The 20,661-nt window shown below is 42.2% G+C and overlaps 1 protein-coding gene across 1 annotated transcript in view; it reads left to right on the top strand.

The window, feature by feature from the left end:
* SLC26A7 (solute carrier family 26 member 7) overlaps nt 1-20,661 on the top strand; it is a 120,701-nt gene that overhangs the window by 48,581 nt on the left and 51,459 nt on the right. The window contains exons 5-8 of the mRNA XM_077808929.1: nt 2,131-2,283; nt 9,292-9,374; nt 11,184-11,331; nt 13,807-13,920. Coding sequence (XP_077665055.1) covers nt 2,131-2,283; nt 9,292-9,374; nt 11,184-11,331; nt 13,807-13,920 — 498 coding nt within the window. The remainder of the gene's footprint in view (nt 1-2,130; nt 2,284-9,291; nt 9,375-11,183; nt 11,332-13,806; nt 13,921-20,661) is intronic.

Here is a 20,661-nt window from a genome sequence, read left to right as displayed (position 1 = left end):
TTTCCATAATGGAAAACTGAAATATTCATAAAATCTAACAAACATTGGAGCTTTTTAACTTGCTCATTTAAAAAAAAGTATCATAGTCCTATCCAAGAATGACAGAATCATAGAAATTAGAATAGAAAAATCCTCTATGGTGGTTTAGTCAACTCCCCTGCCAAGGTAGAATTGTTCCTTGAGATAAGTTTTGTAGTGCTTTGTCCAGTCCAGTTTTAAATGTCTTTGTTTAATCCCCGAACTGTCAAGAAGTCCTCTTACCATCATAAGTACATTTGAAAATGCATTAATTAATCACCTTTCTAACAAAGTGGAGGTTTCTGTCTTCATTTATTTTAGGGATATTTTTAGTTGCCCTTAGAACAGACACCCTGACTTTTCATATCTGAGCTTCAATTCTCTTTATTTTATTGTCTTGCATTTTATAGCATATAAATAAGAGATTATTTATGTTGCAGCCTAGATCTGTAGAGTTTCCTGGATTTCTTCTTCTGTATAGGCTTTCAGCATTCCTTTTGGAGACTTTTCTTTCAAAGAAACAGAAAATACTTTAGCTTTGTCAGTCATCTAAATCTCTGTTACCTATTGTTATCTTTTTCCTATTTTCTCATAATGGACTAATGAATTTTCTGGATTTTTGAATGGCTTTCTTCCAGACATGTTTGTCATTCATGCTATAATACAGATATATGTGGGATAAGTGTGACGTGAAATGGAATTTTTTAAGACAACTTGGTTGGGTGTCCAACCTATATTTCTTCCATATTCTCTCCTTTCATTTCTTTCTCCCTCCCACAAGATGTATGTGTCAAAGAATAATGGGGCTTCTTGTTAGATATACATTCAGAGTCATTAGCCTTAGACAAATGGTCTTTTCCATACAAACTATCCAGGATTCTTGACTCCCTTCAGAGCACATCCCTCCTCTCAACTACCTTTCTATATTCAGTTTACAGTTCAGCCTACATGGCTGTTGGGAAAAATCAGAATTCAGGTGGAGGCCTAACTTGTTCTTCTTAAGGCTTCAGAAAGGATGTGTACTATATATGCTCCTATCACTTTTGTTCCTCTAGCAAATAGCTTGTTACACATCAGAGGCATGAAAAATTTGACTGTAGATTTTCTTTCTTTCTCTATTTTTCTGGACAGGATCCTGTAGAAGTTATCTCTATCTTTCCTCAGATCTTCTAACCTCTTCAATGGATTTGGAAATTTCTTCATCAACTTTAATCACAGAGATGTGTCTCTTCTGGATCCTCAAATTTGGAACAGGTTAGGGCTGTATACCTCTTCAGCTTATCCTGTTATTCTCAGGATGCAATTAGAGATATTCTAAACCAGGGGTAATCAGTGATTTCAGAGTTAGTGAATCAGAGATCTGGTTCTATCCATTTCACAGTAGCTTAAATACAGTATTTATGGCAGATAATCACACATTCACTTCTGTGGGTGGATGGATGCTTTCATGGTACCAGTGAGCCATTCCGAATACAGGATAGGCAACATGAAATTATTTGATATGGTAATTGTATTTTTCCTTTAAATATCATTAAAATGGATTAATCACATTTACTGGTTGTGCCAGAATTAAGGAAAATTTGCATTCTTGTGAAGCATATTACATACATACGTTTACTGACAGGATTGAAATATTTAATTAATGATCCTGGAGTCAAATATGAAGGCGTTACTCAGTTTTTACACAGTCATTCTCTGACTGAATTCAATGGGAGTTTTGAATGAATAAGGACTGAATAAAATCTCAGTAAGGACATCAAGATTTGCTCTATCATACTTCCAGGATAATTTTGCTTTATTAAGTGTGTTTTTGTTAGTGGAAATGTATAGTATTGTTTGTATTAAAAAGTTATTGTAAAGCTATTCACATCTTTCAGAACTGTTTCAAGCAGAAGTCCTTTTGTAATAGTAGATCCATGATTTTTTTCCCTCCAAAATGTTGAGTGAATACCACTATGTCAGGTTGCTTAACTCCTATAGCATTGGTTCAGCTTTTAAGAATAGTTCTGTACATCTGAGAATGTATTAGGTTGCATCCTAGCATGTGGTATTTTGTCACATATACAATTCTATTGTCATCTCAGTTTTGTTTTTTGTTTTTTATCACTGTAGATTTATGCCTACATATTTGAAAACATCAAATCAGTTCAATTAGAAGCATTGCTTCTGTCCTTGGTAAGCCTGGTGGTGCTCGTTCTGGTTAAAGAACTGAATGAAAAATTTAAAAGAAAAATTAAAGTAGTTCTTCCCATTGATTTAATTCTGGTAAGTATGAAATCAAGTATCAGACTTATTGCCTTTCAAAGCTTGCAGTTGTTTAACTAAACTGCTAAAGCTTACTGTGTTGTCGATTGCTACCCAGGGCCACACCTGCCACTTATTAAATACAGAGCTAATTTGCATGGCTGTATGTTAATGTATGAACAGGAAACAGTTTGGATAAATAATTAAAAATAGAAGTGACACATGTTTTCAATTTATAAAACATTTTTCTTATGTTTACTGTTTCTTACATATATACAAGAACATGAGGCTTAAAATGTTAATATGAGCAATTTTAAGTATAAAAACAAAAATGTAATTGGTATGTTTTTGCTCTGAAGCCATAAGAGACGAATGCTGGTTAGCTGTAGTCAAACACTGTTTTTTACATTTATTTATGACAAAATCAGTACCTGAACTATCATTTTCTGTAACTTCCAGTTTTCTTTTCATGTGGTGTAGGGTAAATAGAAATTAGCTACAGTGCTGTGAGTGCTCTACATTCAGACATCAAGTGGTAATTCAGACATTTCCCTGCACCCAGAGCTGGGATTCTGTTTTCCTCAGAACCTCTTACAGAAAGCAAACAGATTTTGAGAGAAGAATTCTGAAGTCCATGTGCTCTTCACAGTGTACCAACCTTGTACTTTTGCTTTCTTTGGACTCTTATACAAAAGGAGACATTTTCTAAGGAAGCAAAATGCTGAAGCACAATCAACTGATGTTGCATAGGTCATTATAACAAACTATGTTGGGCATTTTTTCATAAAGAACTGGGGCCAATTTGGAATCACATTGAATTAATTACTAACTATTCTGTATGCTGCTGAATTGACTGGATTTTTTGCAAGCTATCTCTGGAATGACATGGCATCTAGAAAACTGTAGAATAATTGTGCTTCTATTTATGCACAAAACTGTCTGATTTCAAACTATGCCAGACATGTGACCTCTTTGGTTTACTGTTTGTTCCCAGTTACTTGGTAGTATGTACTTCTCTGTATGTCTGATGATTATGGAACCACCCAATTTCATCTGCTTAGTCTCAAAAATACAAAGGATATAGAATCATAGAAATGTAGGGCTGGGAAGAACTATCCCGTTCCCTGCACTGAGGCAAGACCATGTATCCCTAGACCAACTGTGATTTTAACCTGTTCTTAAAAACCTCCAATAATGGGGACTCCACCACCTTGTTTGGTAACCTATTCCAGTACTTAACTATCCTTATATTAGAAAACTTATCCTACTAACTAATCTAAATCTCCCTTGCTGCAGATTAAGCCATTAATTCTTGTCCTGCCTTCTGTGGACATAAGAACTTTTGATCATGGTCCTCTTTATAACATCCCTTAACATATTTGAAAACTTTTACCAGGTCCCCCCTCAGTCTTCTTTCCTCAAGATTACACATGCCCAATTTCTTTAACCTTTCCTCCTGAGTAAGGTTTACTAAACCTTTTATATATATATATATATATATATATATATATATATATATATATATATATATATATATATATATTTGTTGCCCTCCTTTGAACTCTTTCCAGTTTGTCTCCATCTTTCTTAAAGTGTGGTACCCAAAACTGGACACAGTACTACCGCTGAGTCCTTACTAGGGTTGAGCAGAGCAGGACAATTACCTCCTGTGTCTTAGGGCCTGTCTTCACTATCGTGTCACATCGGTGCAGCTGCATCGATGCATCTGCACCAATGTAATGTGTCTGGTGAAGACTTACTATGTCGACAGAAGAGCACTCTCCCATTGACATAATTATTCCACCTCAACGACAGGTGGAAGCTATGTTGGTGGGAAAGTGTCTCCCAACGACATAGTGTCGTGTAGACACCACTTTAAGTTGATGTAACTTATGTTGCTCAGGAGGTGGCTTTTTCACACCCCTGAGCGACGTAAGTTACATTGACTTAAGTGGTAGTGTAGACAAGCCCTTAGATGCAACGTTCCTGTTAATACACCCCAGAACGATGTTAACCTTTTACACAACTGCATCACACTGGTGACGTGTATTCAATTTGTTATCCACTGTAATTCCTAGATCTTTTTTAGCAGTACTACTGCCTAGCCATTTATTCTCCATTTTTATTTGTGTATTTGTACTTTGTTTTGCACTTGTCTTTACTGAATTTCATCTTAATGATTTTAGAACTATTCTGCAATATATCAAGGTCAATTTTGAATTCTAATCCTGTCCTTCAAAGTGCTAGCAACCCCTCCCAGCTTGGTGCCATGTTCAGATTTTATAAACATGGTCTTCAGTCCATTATTCAAGTCATTAATGAAAATATTGAATAGTACTGAACCCTGTGGAACTCCACTAGGTACGTCCTGCTAGTTTGACAATGAATCATTGTTAACTACTCTTTGTATATGATTTTTTAACAAGTTGTGTGCCCCCTTTAAAGTAGTTTTATTTACACCAGTGGTTCTCAACCAGGGGTGCGCGTACACAGAGGTGTTCCAAGGGCTACATCAACTCATCTAGATATTTGCCTAGTTTTACAACTGGCCACATAAAAAGCACTAGCAAAGTCAGTACAAACTAAAATGTCATACAGACAATGACTTGTGTATGCTGTTTTATATACTGTACACTGAAATGTAAGTATAATACTGAAATTCCAATTGATTTATAATTATATAGTAAAAATGAGAAAGTAAGCAATTTTTAATTAATAGTGTGCTGTGACACTTTTGTGTTATGTCTCATTTTGTAAGCAAGTTGTTTTTAAGTGAGGTAAAATGTGGGGTACGCAAGAAAAGTCAGACTCCTGAAAGGGGTATAATAATCTGGAAAGGTTGAGAGCCGCTGATTTAGACAACATTTCCCTAGTTTGCTTATGAGAATGTCATGTGGGAATGTGTCAAAAGCTTTGACTATAATCAAGATAATTCATGTCTACTGCTTCCTTCTTGTCCACTATGTCTGTAACCCTGTCAAAGAAGGAAATTAGGTTGTTTTGTCATTATTTGTTTTTTTACAAATCCATGCTGGCTATTCCTTATAACCCTGTTATCCTCCCGGTGCTTACAAACTGATTGTTTAATAATTTGTTCCAGTAACTTCCTAGGTATCAAAATTAGGCTGACTGGTCTATAATTCCCTGAGTCCTCTTTCTCCTCTTTTTAAAGATAGGTATTATGTTTGCCCTTCTCCAGTCTCCTGGAACCTCCCCTGTCCTCCACGAGTTCTCAACAGTAATCACTAATGGTTCTGAGATTGCTTCAGCAAGTTCCTCAAGTACCCTAGGGTGAATTTCATCAGGCCCCACTGACTTGAATACACCTAACTTGTCTAAATATTCTTTAATTTGCTCTCTCCCTATTCTGGCTTGTGTTCCTTTCCCCTTGTTAATATTAACTGTGTTTAGTATCTGGTCACAATTAATTTTTTAGTGAAGACTGACACAAAATAGTCATTAAACACCTCAGCATTCTTGATGTCTTTTATTAGCTCTCCTTCCCCACTACACCTACATTTTCCTTTGGCTTTCTCTTCCTCTTAATATATTTCTAGAACCTCTTCTTATCGGTGTTTGTGTCCTTTCCTAGGTGTTATGTTCATCAGGCAGATGGAGTTGCGGTACTTAGAACTGGATGAAACTTTTTTTTTTTTTTTTTGCCAAACAATGCAGGTTTGGGTGAACCAAAACATTTTGTGAATTTGTGTCAATTTTGCCAAAATGTCAGTTGGATAAAAACCCTCTAAAACAATTCTGAAAAAAATCAAATAATTTCATTTCAACAATTTCAAAATAAAACATTTCAATGTTTCATTTAAAAATGATTTTTCATTTTGAAATGTATTATTTATTAACAAAATTAAAAATGTTTTTAAAAAGTTTGAAAACAAAACTGTTTCATTCAATCTGAAATAAAATTTCTGTTCAGGCCCAAACGATTTTTTTCTGACTCTTTGGTTTGCCAAAATATTTGAAACATTTTCATTTTGGGTTGATCTGAAATGAATATTTGTTTTGATTTTTCAGAAAGGCCAGCGGACAGAAAAGCCAGTTATTCTCACAGCTGTGCCCAGATATCCTTTTGTGTAGAGTAACTATTTAAGCCACAGTCCTTGAGATAAATGTAGACTGTACGTTCACTTTGCTTTCATAATTTTAAAATATTGTTTCTAGAAAGAAGTGACACTTTTTTTCTCCATATAGATAAGTGGCTTCTTGTAAGATCCTATTGAAGTTTGGAAGTGCTTTTCAAAATTAATATGAAAATGGACTCTGTCCCTTTGAATTTTCTGCTATAGTTGACTGGAGAGATAATTAGAATACTGTATCCAGGGTTTCCCTAGGGGAGGCTAGCTCCCTGTCCCGCCTCTTCCGTCCTTGGCTCTGACCAGACTCCACCCCCACCTTGCCTCTACTTGGCTCCCTCCCCACTCAGCCCCCCAATGCCAAGATCCTCCTTACCCTGTCCCTGCCCGCTGCATCCTTCCTCATCACTCCGGTGCCGCAAGAACCCCTTGCCTGCTGCTGTCCTCACTGCCCCGTCTGCTGGTCGCCTCCTCACTCCCCCACCAGAACCTCCCCGCCCGCCATAAGACCGCCGCACGCCTTCTGCTTGCCTCTTCACCCCTGCACCTGCCTGCCACTCATCTCCTCACCCCCTGCCAGTCCTCCCCTGTCTGCTGTGAGACCCCCCACTGCTGGCCTCCTCACTCCCCTGCCCATCCACCCGCTGCTGGCCTCCTCACTCCCCTGCCTGCCGCTGGCTTGCCACATCCTTCCTCACTCCCTTACTCCCGCAGGGAAGGAAAGTGAGGAGGGATGCTGCGAACGGCTGGGACCTCCAGAGAGGGGGGTGGAGTGGAGGATAGGAGGAAGACTTACCAGGCAGGCAGCTGGTGGGGTCCTTGGGGAAGGGGCGCAGGGAGGGAAAGAGGCGGGGCCACCACTGCCCAGGTGTCTGGCGGCGGGTCAGCGGCGGCTGCACCAGGGAAGGCTTAGTTTTCCTTGGCTTATTATACCGACCGCCCATGACTGTATCTCTTAGCTGTGTGCTTAAGAATGCAGATTGAATAGAATTTAATATTTTTGTCTCTTAGCCGCATATGTAAACCCTCTGAGAGGCGCAAACTTAGTTTAGAAGTTTGATCTAGAAACGTAGCAGCTTGTAAGACCAGAGACTTTTGGTGTTAGAACACCTGAGACTCTAGCATGGTTTAGAAATATTGTTACAACATAGTTTGGCCCCATGTACACTGAAAGACCTAACTATTTGTTGAGGGATGACTATGTTGTGGCACATGCCCCCAAAATGGCAGGAAGTACACAATAGACAAGGTCTAAGCTAGAAGCAATTTCATGTCTGAGCAAGAAAGGATGAGTTATTATTCAGTCAGAAAAGTGTTTGTATAGCATGTCCCAGGAACCATGAGAGACCTAGTCAGATACTTATGAAAATACTGTGAGGAAGGGAGTCAGACAGAGGGGAAGTCAGGGGGAAGTTGTGGAAATGCACAGGCAATAAACCCAGTAGACCTAAACCACCGCAGCCTAAGGGAGATGCTATTGTTCAAGGTAAGATACACAGCAACGTGTCAGGTTACAGTGGAATTTTTCAGCCACTTTGCAACTGATTAAAAAAAAGAAACTGAAAAGGACATGAATGGCCTGAAAAACCCACAGAAAAATGTATGTGGGGGAGTGAAAACTCTGAAGATCCCCTTGCTGAGTTTCTCCTAGCATCACTGTGCAGAGACCCACCAAATCGTGTAGATCCCATGCCCAAAGAACAACATGTGCTGGTCCTGAGAGGGTGGGAATTATGGTGCTGCTTCCCTACTAGTAGCCACATGCATGGATTGTCCCCTTGGTGTGCAGATTTGAAGGGGGACAGTCACATTTGGATAAGAAAACTTATAGAGAATAGCGTATACTTAGTACAAATAATAGTTCGCACATGTGTTTTTCAGTTCTCTGAAACACAAACCATGAGGTGGAGCCCAGAGGAAAGCAACCTAAACAGCACTGTGCAGGAGGTCAACTAGATGATCATGATGGTCCTTTCTGACCTGAAAGTCTATGAGCATGTTGCTACTTCAAAACACTAGAATTTGTTAAAAAAGACTTCGGCATTGACAGGCTGCATATTAACATGCACTTGGAAGGATACAGTTTTGTGCTGCATTTTGTTAGTGGGTCGGTGGACACAAATTGAACATCTATAACTGGTGTGGGTGTGGGGGCAGCAGTTCATGTTTGGCAGATGTGTACTTAAATAAGCACAATCTCCTTTAATCTCCAATACCATAAACGTTCATGTTCCCGTACAAAAATACTGTAATATTCTACAGTAATTGCTCAACACATTGCAGATGTACTCTTTTGGACCAGTTCTGCAAAACTTTTTAATATTTGTTGGATTTTAGTGAAGTATGAGATTTTCTCAACATAATCCCTACAGATTCTGGTTCTATGCATTGATTTTCTTAGCTGTGCCCTCAGTGGGTTGCAGCAACATGTTTTGGCTCTATATACCATGGCATCTTGTAGTGAAACTTACAAGATATATATTTTTTGGCATAGTTTTCCACTAATATGGCTGTCATCCTTTCTAAACAGAATATTGTACTTAAAGCTTAAATAAAGGTATTTTTATTAACTAGTATGCAAATTTCAAGACATTAGAGTGGCATCTTTAGGAAGGAATATTTAGAGAGGTATCTTTCAGGACTCTAGTAGGCAACTTTAGGAAGGAAGAATGGTCCAATGGCTGGGTGTTAGCTTAGGACTTCAGAGATCTGGTTTCAATTCTCTGCTCTGCCACAGACTTCCTGTGTGATCTTGGGCAAGTCACTAGACCGCTCTGTGTCTCGGTTCTATTTCTGTACAATGAGGATAATAGCATGTCCCTACCCCACATGGATATCGTGAAGATAAATACATTAAATACTGTGAAGCACTCAGATATTGCAGCAATTTGGGTACCTAATAAATGGAACATTAACAGCATTTCTGTACTGAATTAAATAGATCATTGCTACATCCATTGGCTGCTACTGTGCTGATATGGAGTACACCTATGGCCTAGCAGTTGTGGGACATATTCCAGAAGGGTAATGTGTTCTTTATTTGCTTATGGTTTTTAAATGTATGTATGTTTAGAGAACAGTCCATGAAAAGATCAAATAAAATGAAAATGGAGAGTACTGCAATACTTCAAATACTCAAGTTTCAGCCCTCAAATATAGCCCCTCACTGGAGAAGTTTGTTGATACCATCCTGAGCAATGCAGAAGTTCAGGTGCCTGTGGGGACTGTTTCATTATTTTATAGGACAAATGATGCCCTAAGATGTCCAGTGGATATAAGAAAGGTTGGGTGGTAAAACACTCTCCCCTACTACAACACAAACTGCCAGGCCTCCTTCGCCAGTACACCTACCAAAATAATTCTCTCTGTGCTGCCACAGACCAGGTGTTATGGAGGAGCTTGCCATGGGCAGAGGGTGGGTAGTTAGCACCCTTCTTCTGCAGCAGTGTTTCTACACCTTTTCACTTTATTTATTTTTTCTTTTTATTTCTAAACTGGGATATTGAGCCATTCTCCCCCTACTTTCCCAAGTAATCTATTGGTGTCTAATAGGACATTTCCTATGAAATAATTTTTTTTACGGGAATATGTTACCAAAGGATGTATTTTTGAATAGTATTTTAACACATATAGAAGCACCATAGTTACTATGGTGATGAACATATTATAGATAGAGAGAACCTACTTCATTGGGGTCCATGATCCCAGAATACCGCCTGATTCTCATGATCATTATCAGTTGATAAGGTTTAAAAATGGGGCTTAGCAAGTTCACCCGTTAGTTTTCCAACCACTTCTAGGGTTTCCCCATGTGACATAGGCCCAGTGCATTCTTGGAAGCGCAGGAGACCATGTGTGTATTGGGAACTTGCAGCAATAGGAGGAAGATACTGGGATCTGTTGAGAGAGCCAATTATATGAGCTGTTTGGGGCAAATTAGGCATCACATATCTAAACTCAGGGCTTGGATAAGGCTAAATGCATCTCTTTAATATGTATCATGAAGAGTTACGATTTATTTGTGCAGCTTTAATTAAAAGAAGCTTATTGTGTGCTACATAACACATAAAGAATTGCTACAGAAAGTGTTGAAGAATGCAAATGCAGCCTGTAACCTCCAAAAAACAGTAAATGCTTTGAGAGGCTTAAATTAAATTGTTGTATGTTACAAAATCAGGAAACAAGATTTCAGGGGCTGAGCTGATTTATGTGGACCCATTAGCAGTTCACTAGTTCATTGTTTTACATATGGCAGATTCCATTTGAGATAGTTTCATTCAGGCTGCAGATTCAAATGGATATGGTATTCTTCCTCTCCTAAATTGTTGTGAAGTATTACTTTATTATTATTATTATTATTAGTCATCCCATTCTCCTATCTCCCACATATTAAGTCAGCAAAATACATATTTTGGGGCATAAATTTCTTATTTAACACTGATATATCTTTCAGATAGGGGGCACTGTGTCTACCACCCACTGTCAACAGAAGGAGCACTAATGTTGTCAAGGTGACAGGCTACATTGGCAGTTTAAGCACTGTGTACTTTAAAGGAGTTCTACCCAACATGGTTCTCAAAATGCTGGTGCCTGCCAGCATCCTTTTTACACTAGTGCTCCTGCTGTTGTTACCACTGTTTGATGCAACTGAAAAAGTGGTATCAATGATGTGACATTTAGGGCAAAAAGCCTCAGTGTCTACAAGCCCTGTGTCTCTGTGAGCTTGTCTGCATTCCAGTTAAATATAACTTTGATTCAGGATTTATCACACATGTATCACACAAGTCCAATATCACACAAGTCCAATAAAAAGGATTGTATTTACCTTTACAGGATACCAGCACCGAAAGCCCCATCCATGAACATCCTCTCTGAAGTAGTTACTGAAGCTTTTGGAGTAGCATTAGTTGGTTATGTAGCATCACTAGCCCTGGCTCAAGGCTCTGCTAAACAGTTCAAATACTCTGTGGATGATAACCAGGTAAAGCATTTTCTTTTCAGTGCCAGCAGATCATAAAATGACTGTGATTTTTGGGAACACGCAGTAGTCAGGAGCTTAGCAGGTGACTGAGGCATTTCATATGTTATCATGAGGACTTTAGATGATAGTAGTAAACACCCAGTGCAGTCCAAATGAGCTCTGCAAAGCTTCCTAGTCTGTGAAGGATGCTACTAATTCTAAGGGGACACAAGCCTCAGTAGCAGCCATGGAATGTTGCATTAGGCACCAACAGTGGTCAACTTGGGTTTCAGTGTGTTCTTCAGTGACGTAACATGAGGCAGCTTCTTCCAAGGCAACTCAGTGAGAGAAGAATTTTACATGGGCCACAGACTGAAGAAACAGAGCAGTAACTGGAGTGAGCCAGGAACTTACAGGCCCATATGCTCACCTGATCTTCTTACAAAATGGGGCTTGTGCAAAGTATGAGTTCCATTTCAAGTAAAGGATGATTCTTTATAAGAAGTAGAAGCAGTGCTGAAGACACTATAAAGGCTGTTCTTCATAAGAAGTAGAAGACAACGCTGCCAAACCCTCAGCTGCAGAGGCTGCCAGTCCTAAGGGTTCCAATCCTCAAGGGACAGGCTGAAGTGTCAGTGGACTGTTTACTGCTTATGCCACTCTGCTGCTGGATGTGGCGTAGGAGCTACGTCAGGTTGGCTGAGTGCTCTGGGAAGATAATAACTTAAGCAGTTGGTGGGAAATACATGTACTCAGGGACAAGTTCTCTGTTGGATATGGTCCCATAGGTAGAGCTGATGGGGAATTTTTCAGCTAATCCTTTTTCGTCAAAAAAGTCCATTACTCAAAACCAAAATTGTTCATGAAACACAAAATCAGTTTAGCTGAATCTCCCAACTCCAAAAAATGTTGAAAAAACATTTTAAAATTGTCTAAATATTCCATTTTGACCTTTTCAAAACAAAAACGTTCAGTTTTCCAGTTCAGACTGACTTTTTGTTTTGAAATGTAAGCTAAATAGACTGAAAAAAGGTTAAACAAAAGAAAAAAGGTCAGAATCAAAACAAAACATTTTGAACTTATCAAAAGAAAATGTTTTGATTGACCCAAAGTGGGGAAAAAATGTTCAGCTTGCTAACTATTTTGAGATTTTGGCTTTTCATCATGAGTCAAGACTGTAAAAATGTTTGAACTCTCTAAAATACTAACAGGATGGGAAAACTGTTCCCTTCCCAGTTCTGTCTGCCTGTGGGACTGAAATGCCACCCCTGCCTTCCTGCCCCATTGTGGAGCAGTTTGAGGTGGATGAGCCATGGCTGAACAGTGAATGATTGGCCTTGTAGATGGAGACTTATTTGAATGTCTTTGCAGACACCCCAGTTTTGCTTGAACCAGCCCATGTCTTTTGCAAACTCTGACATCAGTACATCATTGAGACATGGATGTGTGAATGTCTTCTTTGCTCATGTTTTAAAAAATATTTCTGTGCGCAATCTTCCATTAGTTCTGATTTATGTCACAAAGCCATGTTTTGTGGGGAAGGGAGAGAGAAGATGGATGGCCTGAGTGATGGCAGGCATTATAGCTGCAAATGGCAGGAATAAGATAATGCCTCCAGGGGGACTTAGTCTGCAGCCCTTGCTGTGTCTTTAGTAAATGTGTAGCATACACATGCACAGCTGAGCCCTCCAGCAGCTTGCTGGTCTGCAGGTGGGAGGACACGTGGTCATGCAGGTGGCTGGATATGCCACCTATGGGGCAGTAAGTACTGCCAGCGCCATTAGTGGTCTCAGTGTTTGTGGAAGAGGAAAAAGGTCTCCCTGGGCTCTCTCCCTGACTCAGTGCACTGATGCTGAAGAACCATAATCAGACACTGTATTAGAACACAATGTTCACCTCAGTATGCAGCTTGCAAGATCTTGGATGGCTTCCTCGCCCCAACTAGGCTTTTCATGTCTAAGTCTTTGCTCAGAGGTAGCTGCATTTCAGTCCTGGGTGAGGTATAAAGCACATTAGTCATGAAAGATACCATATAAATGCAAGTTACCATTTCTACTACTCCATTAAAACTTGCTCTCAAAGAAGGTAATTAACCATTCTTCTTCAATATTTCTTATTGAAAGTGGAGATTGGCCTGAGCATACTTCAGAGCTAAACACCCCCAAACTTTGGGCTGTTCAAAATGGATCTGGATGTAAATGTTGTGGTTGGAGCCAATCTCTAACAACTAGGAATGCCATTTATTCTCCAAACACAATATAACTCCCTGATTTACCTTCGAATCTAGCTAAGCATTTGGATCATTCAGGTTATAACAGAGTCATGAGAAAGCATACAGTGCTGGAAGATCTATTACACTGTATGTTACAGTTTTTCCCTAAAAGTTTGTTCTTTATAATTGCTAATATTTACATAGAGAATTCCTGTGTTGGCAAGAAATGTTGAAATGACAGAACAATAGAATAAAATAATATATTCTTTTTAAAAACTTTGCAGGAGCTTTTGGCTCATGGCCTCAGCAATGTGATTCCTTCATTTTTCTTTTGCATACCAAGCGCTGCAGCGATGGGACGTACTGCACTTTTATATAGCACCGGAGCAAAAACACAGGTAACTCATTTGATTTAAATTGGTAAGAAAGCTGAGATTATTGTGCTGCTTATCATGCACTATACTGATTGTATCCACTATATTTTGTTGTTCTCCATTTACCTGTAATGTGGAGGTCTCAGGAACCAACTTCTGAAGCCATTATCAATACCATCCTTCAAACTCCAGATTAAATCAGTTGGTGACAGGAGGATGCCCCTCATTCCTCCCAGCAACCAAGCATGTCTCACCAATACACAATTTCAGTTTAATAACTCAGGTGGGGAGAGGCATGAATCTGCTCTTTAGCTTTAATAATCTGTATGGCATCACAGTTATTGTGCTACAGCCATGCTAAAAAAGCAAATGGGTTGATTTATTAATTAATCTACTTAGATTTTAATTCATTATGAGCTTTCAAGTCTGGTAAACAGAACTCCAGACCTTGTATTTCTCCCCTGCTTGGATACACTGAAGAAACTACACTTACGCTCTTGCATTTTTATTTGCATTTTTCACCATCATGACTAAAGGGCCCTGTAGTGGTGTGTGAGGGATTTCACTTTATATGTTGAGCTGGTTTTTAGTTTTAGTTTTATTGGATTTAAATAAATAAATCAGATTGTGACTAAAATTAATTAAATCCAACTTTTCCAGTTGTTTTATTTTCTCTTTATTTTGAAAATCAACCTTGAAAGCCACTCCTAAAAAGTCGTAATCTGCCCACTGAAGGTTTGTGTTGCTGTGTGCTTGTATTGTGTCACAATGTGCTTATATTGTCCTGTACATATCAAGCCTGTGGAGATGACATGTTCAGCTTTTCCAGGGCAGATATTAGCTGTTTCAGTTTTTCATAAAGCAATTCAGATAACAGGAACTAAACCTGAGATTGATCAGAACTACAGTTCTAAAAGTATAACTTTTCTAATTGTGCTCATCATGTTAACTCAACCATATGAACACCATTTGGGGCAAAGCTATGCTTGTCCCTAATGGCAGTTCATGACCTAAATGAGGGTAGATTATTACCCATGGTGTACACTTGTAGATTATGCAGAACCCTTATCATATCATGTTTGTTTTGTACAAGTTGTCATAATACCTAGAAGTTATTTAGGTCTTTATATTTCCAAAACACTGTTCAGGTATTTATTGATAACCCATACAGTACCCTGTGAGCTAGGTAAATTATACTGAATAATTTAAACAATAAACATCTTTAAAAAGCATTAATATTCAAAGAAAGTTCTAACACTGTTTATTGAATGTTTCAAGTAATGGAGTCTGACAACATATAGTGCTTCACCATCCTTGTGCAGCATCATTTTCCATTATCCACCCAGATCCATTGTATCCATGCTTCAGACCCACAGTTCACTGTAGAATTCATTTTAGTTCCTGCATATAAGAACTTAAGAACGGCCATTCTGGGTCAGACCAATGGTGCATCTAGCCCAGTATCTTGTCTTCCCACATTGGCCAATGCCATGTGCTTCAGAGGGAATGAACAGAACAGGTAATCATCAAGTGATCCATCCTCTGTCGCCCATTCCTAGCTTCTGGTCACCATCCCTGCCCATCCTGGCTAATAGTCATTGATGGACCTATCCTCCATGAATGTATCTAGTTTTTTTTAACCTTGTTATAGTCTTGACCTTCACAACATCCTCTGGCAAGGAGTTCCACAGACTGACTGTGTGTTGTGTGAAAAAAATGCTTCCTTTGTGTGTTTTAAACCTGCTACCTATTAATTTCATTTGGTGACCCCTAGTTTTTGTGTTATGAGAAGGAGTTATGATTTTATAGACCTCGATCATATCCTCCCTTAGTTGTCTCTTTTCCAAGCTGAAAAGTCCCAGTCTTATTAATCTCTCCACATACAGAAGCCGTTCCATACCACTAATCCTTTTTGTTGCCCTTTTCTGAACCTTTTCCAATTACAATATATCTTTTTTGGGATGGGGCGACCACATCTGCACACAGTATTCAAGATGTGGGTGTACCATGGATTTATATAGAAGTCAATATGATATTTTCTGTCCTATTATCGATCCCTTTCTTAATGATTCCCAACATTCTGTTTGCTTTTTTGACTGCCACTGCACATTGAGTGGATGTTTTCAGAGAACTCTCCACAATGACTCCAAGATCTCTTTCTTGAGTGGTAACAGCTGATTTAGACCCCATCATTTTATATGTATAGTTGGGATTACGTTTTCCAATGTGCATTTATCAGCATTGAATTTCATCTGCCATTTTGTTGCCCAGTCACCCAGTTTTGTGAGATCCCTTTGTAACTCTTTGCAGTCTGCTACACTATCTTGCATAGTTTTGTATCATCTGCAAATTTTGCCACTTCATTGTTTACCCCTTTTCACAGATCATTTATGAATGTTGACTAGTACTGGTCCCAGTACAGCCCTTAGGGGACCCCACTATTTACCTCTCTCCATTCTGAAAACTGACCATTTATTTCAATCCTCTGTTTCCTGTTCTTTAATCAGTTACTGATACATGTGAGGACCTTCCCTCTTATCCAGCCATCTTCTAGGAAGTTGTAGAGGCCTGTATGGTTGAAGGGAAGTATAAAGAGAATGAAATCATGATGTTTCCCATGGACTTGATTGGTTATGACTCCTTTGGGTTTGTCTGGTGGCATAACGATGCCAAAATGCATCTGTAAGTCACCTGCAGAGAGTTCCCTGGCATAGGGGAACTACCTGCTGGCACACCTCTGCCCTGGCAAGCCCTACTCCTTCCGCACAGGGTAGGAACAGCGAACTGGAGCTTTGCTTCGCTCTGTCAGTGGCGTAACTTAAAAGTACCAAGGAGCCAGAGGCGCCGACTTTTCAAAGTGCTGGAGTGCTCGACCCCTGGCTCTGACCCAGGCCCTGCCCCCACTCCACCCCTTCTCCCAGGCTCCGCCCCCTCTTTGCCTCGTCCCACCCAGTTCTGCTCCCTCCCCTGAGCATGCCGTGTCCTCATTCCTCCTACTTCTCTCCCAGCCTCCTGCACGTCACAAAACACCTGTTCACGGTGGGCGGGAGGCATGAGCAGAAAGGCAGAGACGCTGATCCATGAGGCCCGCCAGCAGGTGGGAGGCGCTGGGGGTGGGTGGTCCGTGAGCTAATAGGGAGGCTGCAGGTGGGTGGTCCACACCCACCATTTTTTCCCCATAGGTGCTCCATTCCAAGCAGATGTGTGTGTGCCGCGTGCACGTCAGCTGGAAGATTTTTCCCCTAGCAGCGTCCTTAGGGTCAGCCTGGGGTGGTGCCTTCTTGGCACCCAATATCAGGCCCCGCTGACCCCGCACCTCCTCAGTTCCTTCTTACCGCCTGTGGTGGCTAGCTGGAACTTTGCTCACTCTTAGAGCAAGCGCCTTAGTAGTGTCTTTCTTCTTACTGTACATAGTTCAATAGTTGTTCTCTAGAGTTATACTTTTTCATATAGTTAGTAGTGATTTGTTAGATAGTTCGTTTCTCCTTCAGTGGTATGCCCGGGTCTCTGGGATTTAAACTCTGTGAGTCCTGTGGAAAGTTTATGCCCAAGAGTGATCCTCACTCGTCTTTCTGGGGGTGCCTTGGTGAGACTCATCAAAAGGACAAGTGCCGCATTTGCAAGGGTTTCCGCACAAGAACCCATAAGGACAGAGAGCAGAGACTAAAACTCCTGCTCATGGAGGTGGCTCTGAGACTGCAATCCGACTTGGGACCCAAGGACCCAGCACCGAGCACGTCCTCTTCGGTGTGCAGCGCTCCGGCGCCAATGGCGTGCGAAATGGGCCCGGATAAGGACTCTAAAGCCCACCGGCATCGCCACTACTCGGGCCATAGGGCGTCGGCCTCAGTTTGGCACCATTCTCCATCTCCAGTGCCGGTAAAGAAGAAGAGGCCGGTGAGGGACCGATCACCGCCCTTGAAACCTAAGGGGCCAGCGCTGTCCGCGAGTGGCTTGGGACAGACCACCTCCGCCTCGCTTCTGCCCAGGGTTTTGTTGACTCCTGCCCCGGCCGGGGTCCAGTTGAGTCCGGAAGGTCTATTCAACAGGAGGCCTGAAACTTCGTATAGCCAACCAGCAGGCCATAGTAAGCTGCTATGGGCATAACACCTGCTCATCTATGGCTAAGTTTACAGAACTGCTGCCCGAAGAAGCTCGGGGGGAGTTCTCTGCGCTCATGGAGGAGGGGAAACTGGTCTCCCAAGCGTCTTTGCAAGCGGCCTTGGATGCAGTGGATGCGGCCTCCCACACTTTGGCCACAGGGGTAGTTATGGGGAGAGGCTCCTGGCTACAGGTCTCTGGTCTTCTCCACAAGGTCCAGCAGACCATTCAAGACCTTCCCTTCGAGGGTGTAGCTCTCTTCTCCAAGAAGATGGATAAGAGACTTCACAGCTTGAAGGACTCGAGGGCTACCCTTCTTTCGCTGGGGCTTCACACTCCTGCTACCCAGCGCAGATATTTTAGGCCTCAACCTGCCCCTCGTCCTTACCAACCCCAAAACTGCCAGGACGACTGTGTAGGCAGAACAGGAGCACTCGGAGGAGGCAACGCCCTCCCTCTGGACAAAGCTCGGGCCAGCCCAGGGCCCCACCAGGCTCTAGACCACCCTTTTGAGGGTACAGTCGAGGACAGCTTGCCAGTACGACCTTTGGATCCTTCCCATCTTACTTTCTCATCCTGTCTATCCCCTTTCTACCGTGCCTGATCTCGAATTACTTCAGACTGATGGGTGCTCTGCACGGTAGGGAGGGGATATTCCATCCAATTCTGTACCCTCCCACCCCCCACAATCCCCTTCCCCATCCCTCTTCAGGATCCCTCTCATGAGCAACTTCTAATTCAAGAGGTGCAGTTCCTCCTCTCGGTAGGGGCAGTGGAGGAGGTTCCTCAGGAGCTAAGGGGCAAGGGTTTCTACTCCTGGTATTTCCTCATACTGAAGGCCAAAGGGGGCCTCAGACCCATACTGGACCTGCGACACCTCAACAAATACATAAAGAAACTCAAGTTTCGCATGGTCTCACTAACCTCCATTATCCCCTCACTGGATCCAGGAGACTGGTATGCCACCCTCGACTTGAAGGATGCGTATTTTCATATCGCAATAGTCCCACATCACAGATGCTACCTTAGGTTCGTGGTGAACAGAGGCCACTACCAGTTTGCCGTCCTCCCATTCGGACTGTCGACTGCCCCCCGAGTATTCAGAAAATGCATGGCAGTCGTTGCGGCGTTCCTGCGCAAGCGCCAGATACAGGTCTTACCATACCTCGATGACTGGCTGATCAAAGGTCGCTCGAGAGCCCAGGTGGAGGCTCAGGTCGAGTTTATAAGGAGGATCTTCCTCGACTTAGGTCTTCTCTTGAATGAGGAGAAATCTACTCTGTCCCTAGTGCAGAGGACAGGGTTCATAGGCGCGGTCCTGGACTCTACCCAAGCCAGGGTGTACCTCCCAAAGGCCAGGTTTCACTCACTTCAGGACATCATACAGAGCCTCAGATGGTTCCCCACGATGTCAATAAGAAACTGTCTAAAGCTGCTGGGACACATGGCCTCCTGCACATACATGGTGCAGCATGCCAGGCTCAGGCTGCGCCCACTCCAGTCTTGACTGGCATCGGTGTACCAACCAGTCAGAGATGCATTGGACAGGAACGTAACCCTGTCCCGCCTGGTACTGGATTCCCTCCTATGGTGGCTAGACCCTCAAATGGTTTGCGCAGGGGTGCCTTTTGCCAGCCCTCACTCACCTTGGTGTCAGATGCCTCAGATCTGGGTTGGGGGGCTCACCTAGGGGACCTCAAGACCCAAGGCCTCTGGTCTCCAGTGGACCTCGCTCTTCACATCAATGTCAAAGAGCTAGGGCAGTGTGTCTGGCATGCTACACTTTCAAAATGCACATAATGGGCAGATGTGTTTCAATCCTCATGGACAACACCTCGGCAATGTTTTATATCAACAAACAGGGGGGTGCACGCTCCTCTCCTCTGTGCCGAGAAGCCCTTGCGCTTTGGGACTTCTGCATAGAGCACTCGATCCACCTGCAGGCTTCATACCTCCCAGGGGTGCGAAACACGCTGGTGGACAGCCTCAGCCGGACCATCAATAGCCATGAGTGGTCCCTTCGGCCAGACGCAGTGAGCTCAATCTTCTGGTTCTGGGGCTATCCCCAGGTAGACCTGTTCGCCACTCCGGGCAACAGGAAATGTCAGACATTTTGTTCCCTTGGGAGCCACGCCTCGGGGTCCATCAGGGACACCTTCCTTCTCTCATGGGAGGGCTGCCTGCTATATGCTTTCCCACCCATCCCCCTAGTCCACAGGGTGCTCCTCAAGATCCGCAGGGACCGGGCCCAAGTCATACTAATAGCGCCGGCATGGCTGCATCAGCACTGGTTCACCTTGCTCCTGGAAATGTCTATAGTGGCCCAACTCACCTTACTGCTGGTCACCGACCTGATCACACAGGACCAGGGCTGACTCCGGCACCCGAATCCGGAGTCGCTCCACCTTACGGCCTGGATGCTCCATGGCTAAGTGCCACAGAGCTGTCTTGTTCGGACCAGGTCAGACAAGTCCTCCTGGGTAGTAGAAAGCCCTCCACCAGGGCTACTTATCTGGCCAAGTGAAAAAGGTTTTCCATCTGGGCGGAGCAGCGTAGTCAGTCGCCACTCCTCACCTCCATACCGTTCATACTGGACTATGTCCTTCACCTAAAGCATCAAGACTTATCCTGGTCATCAATAAGGGTCCACTTGGTCGCTATCTC

Source organism: Eretmochelys imbricata, chromosome 2 (assembly GCF_965152235.1).
Source record: "Eretmochelys imbricata isolate rEreImb1 chromosome 2, rEreImb1.hap1, whole genome shotgun sequence".
NCBI lineage: Eukaryota > Metazoa > Chordata > Testudines > Cheloniidae > Eretmochelys > Eretmochelys imbricata.
This window is presented reverse-complemented; position numbering and strand designations above follow the sequence as displayed.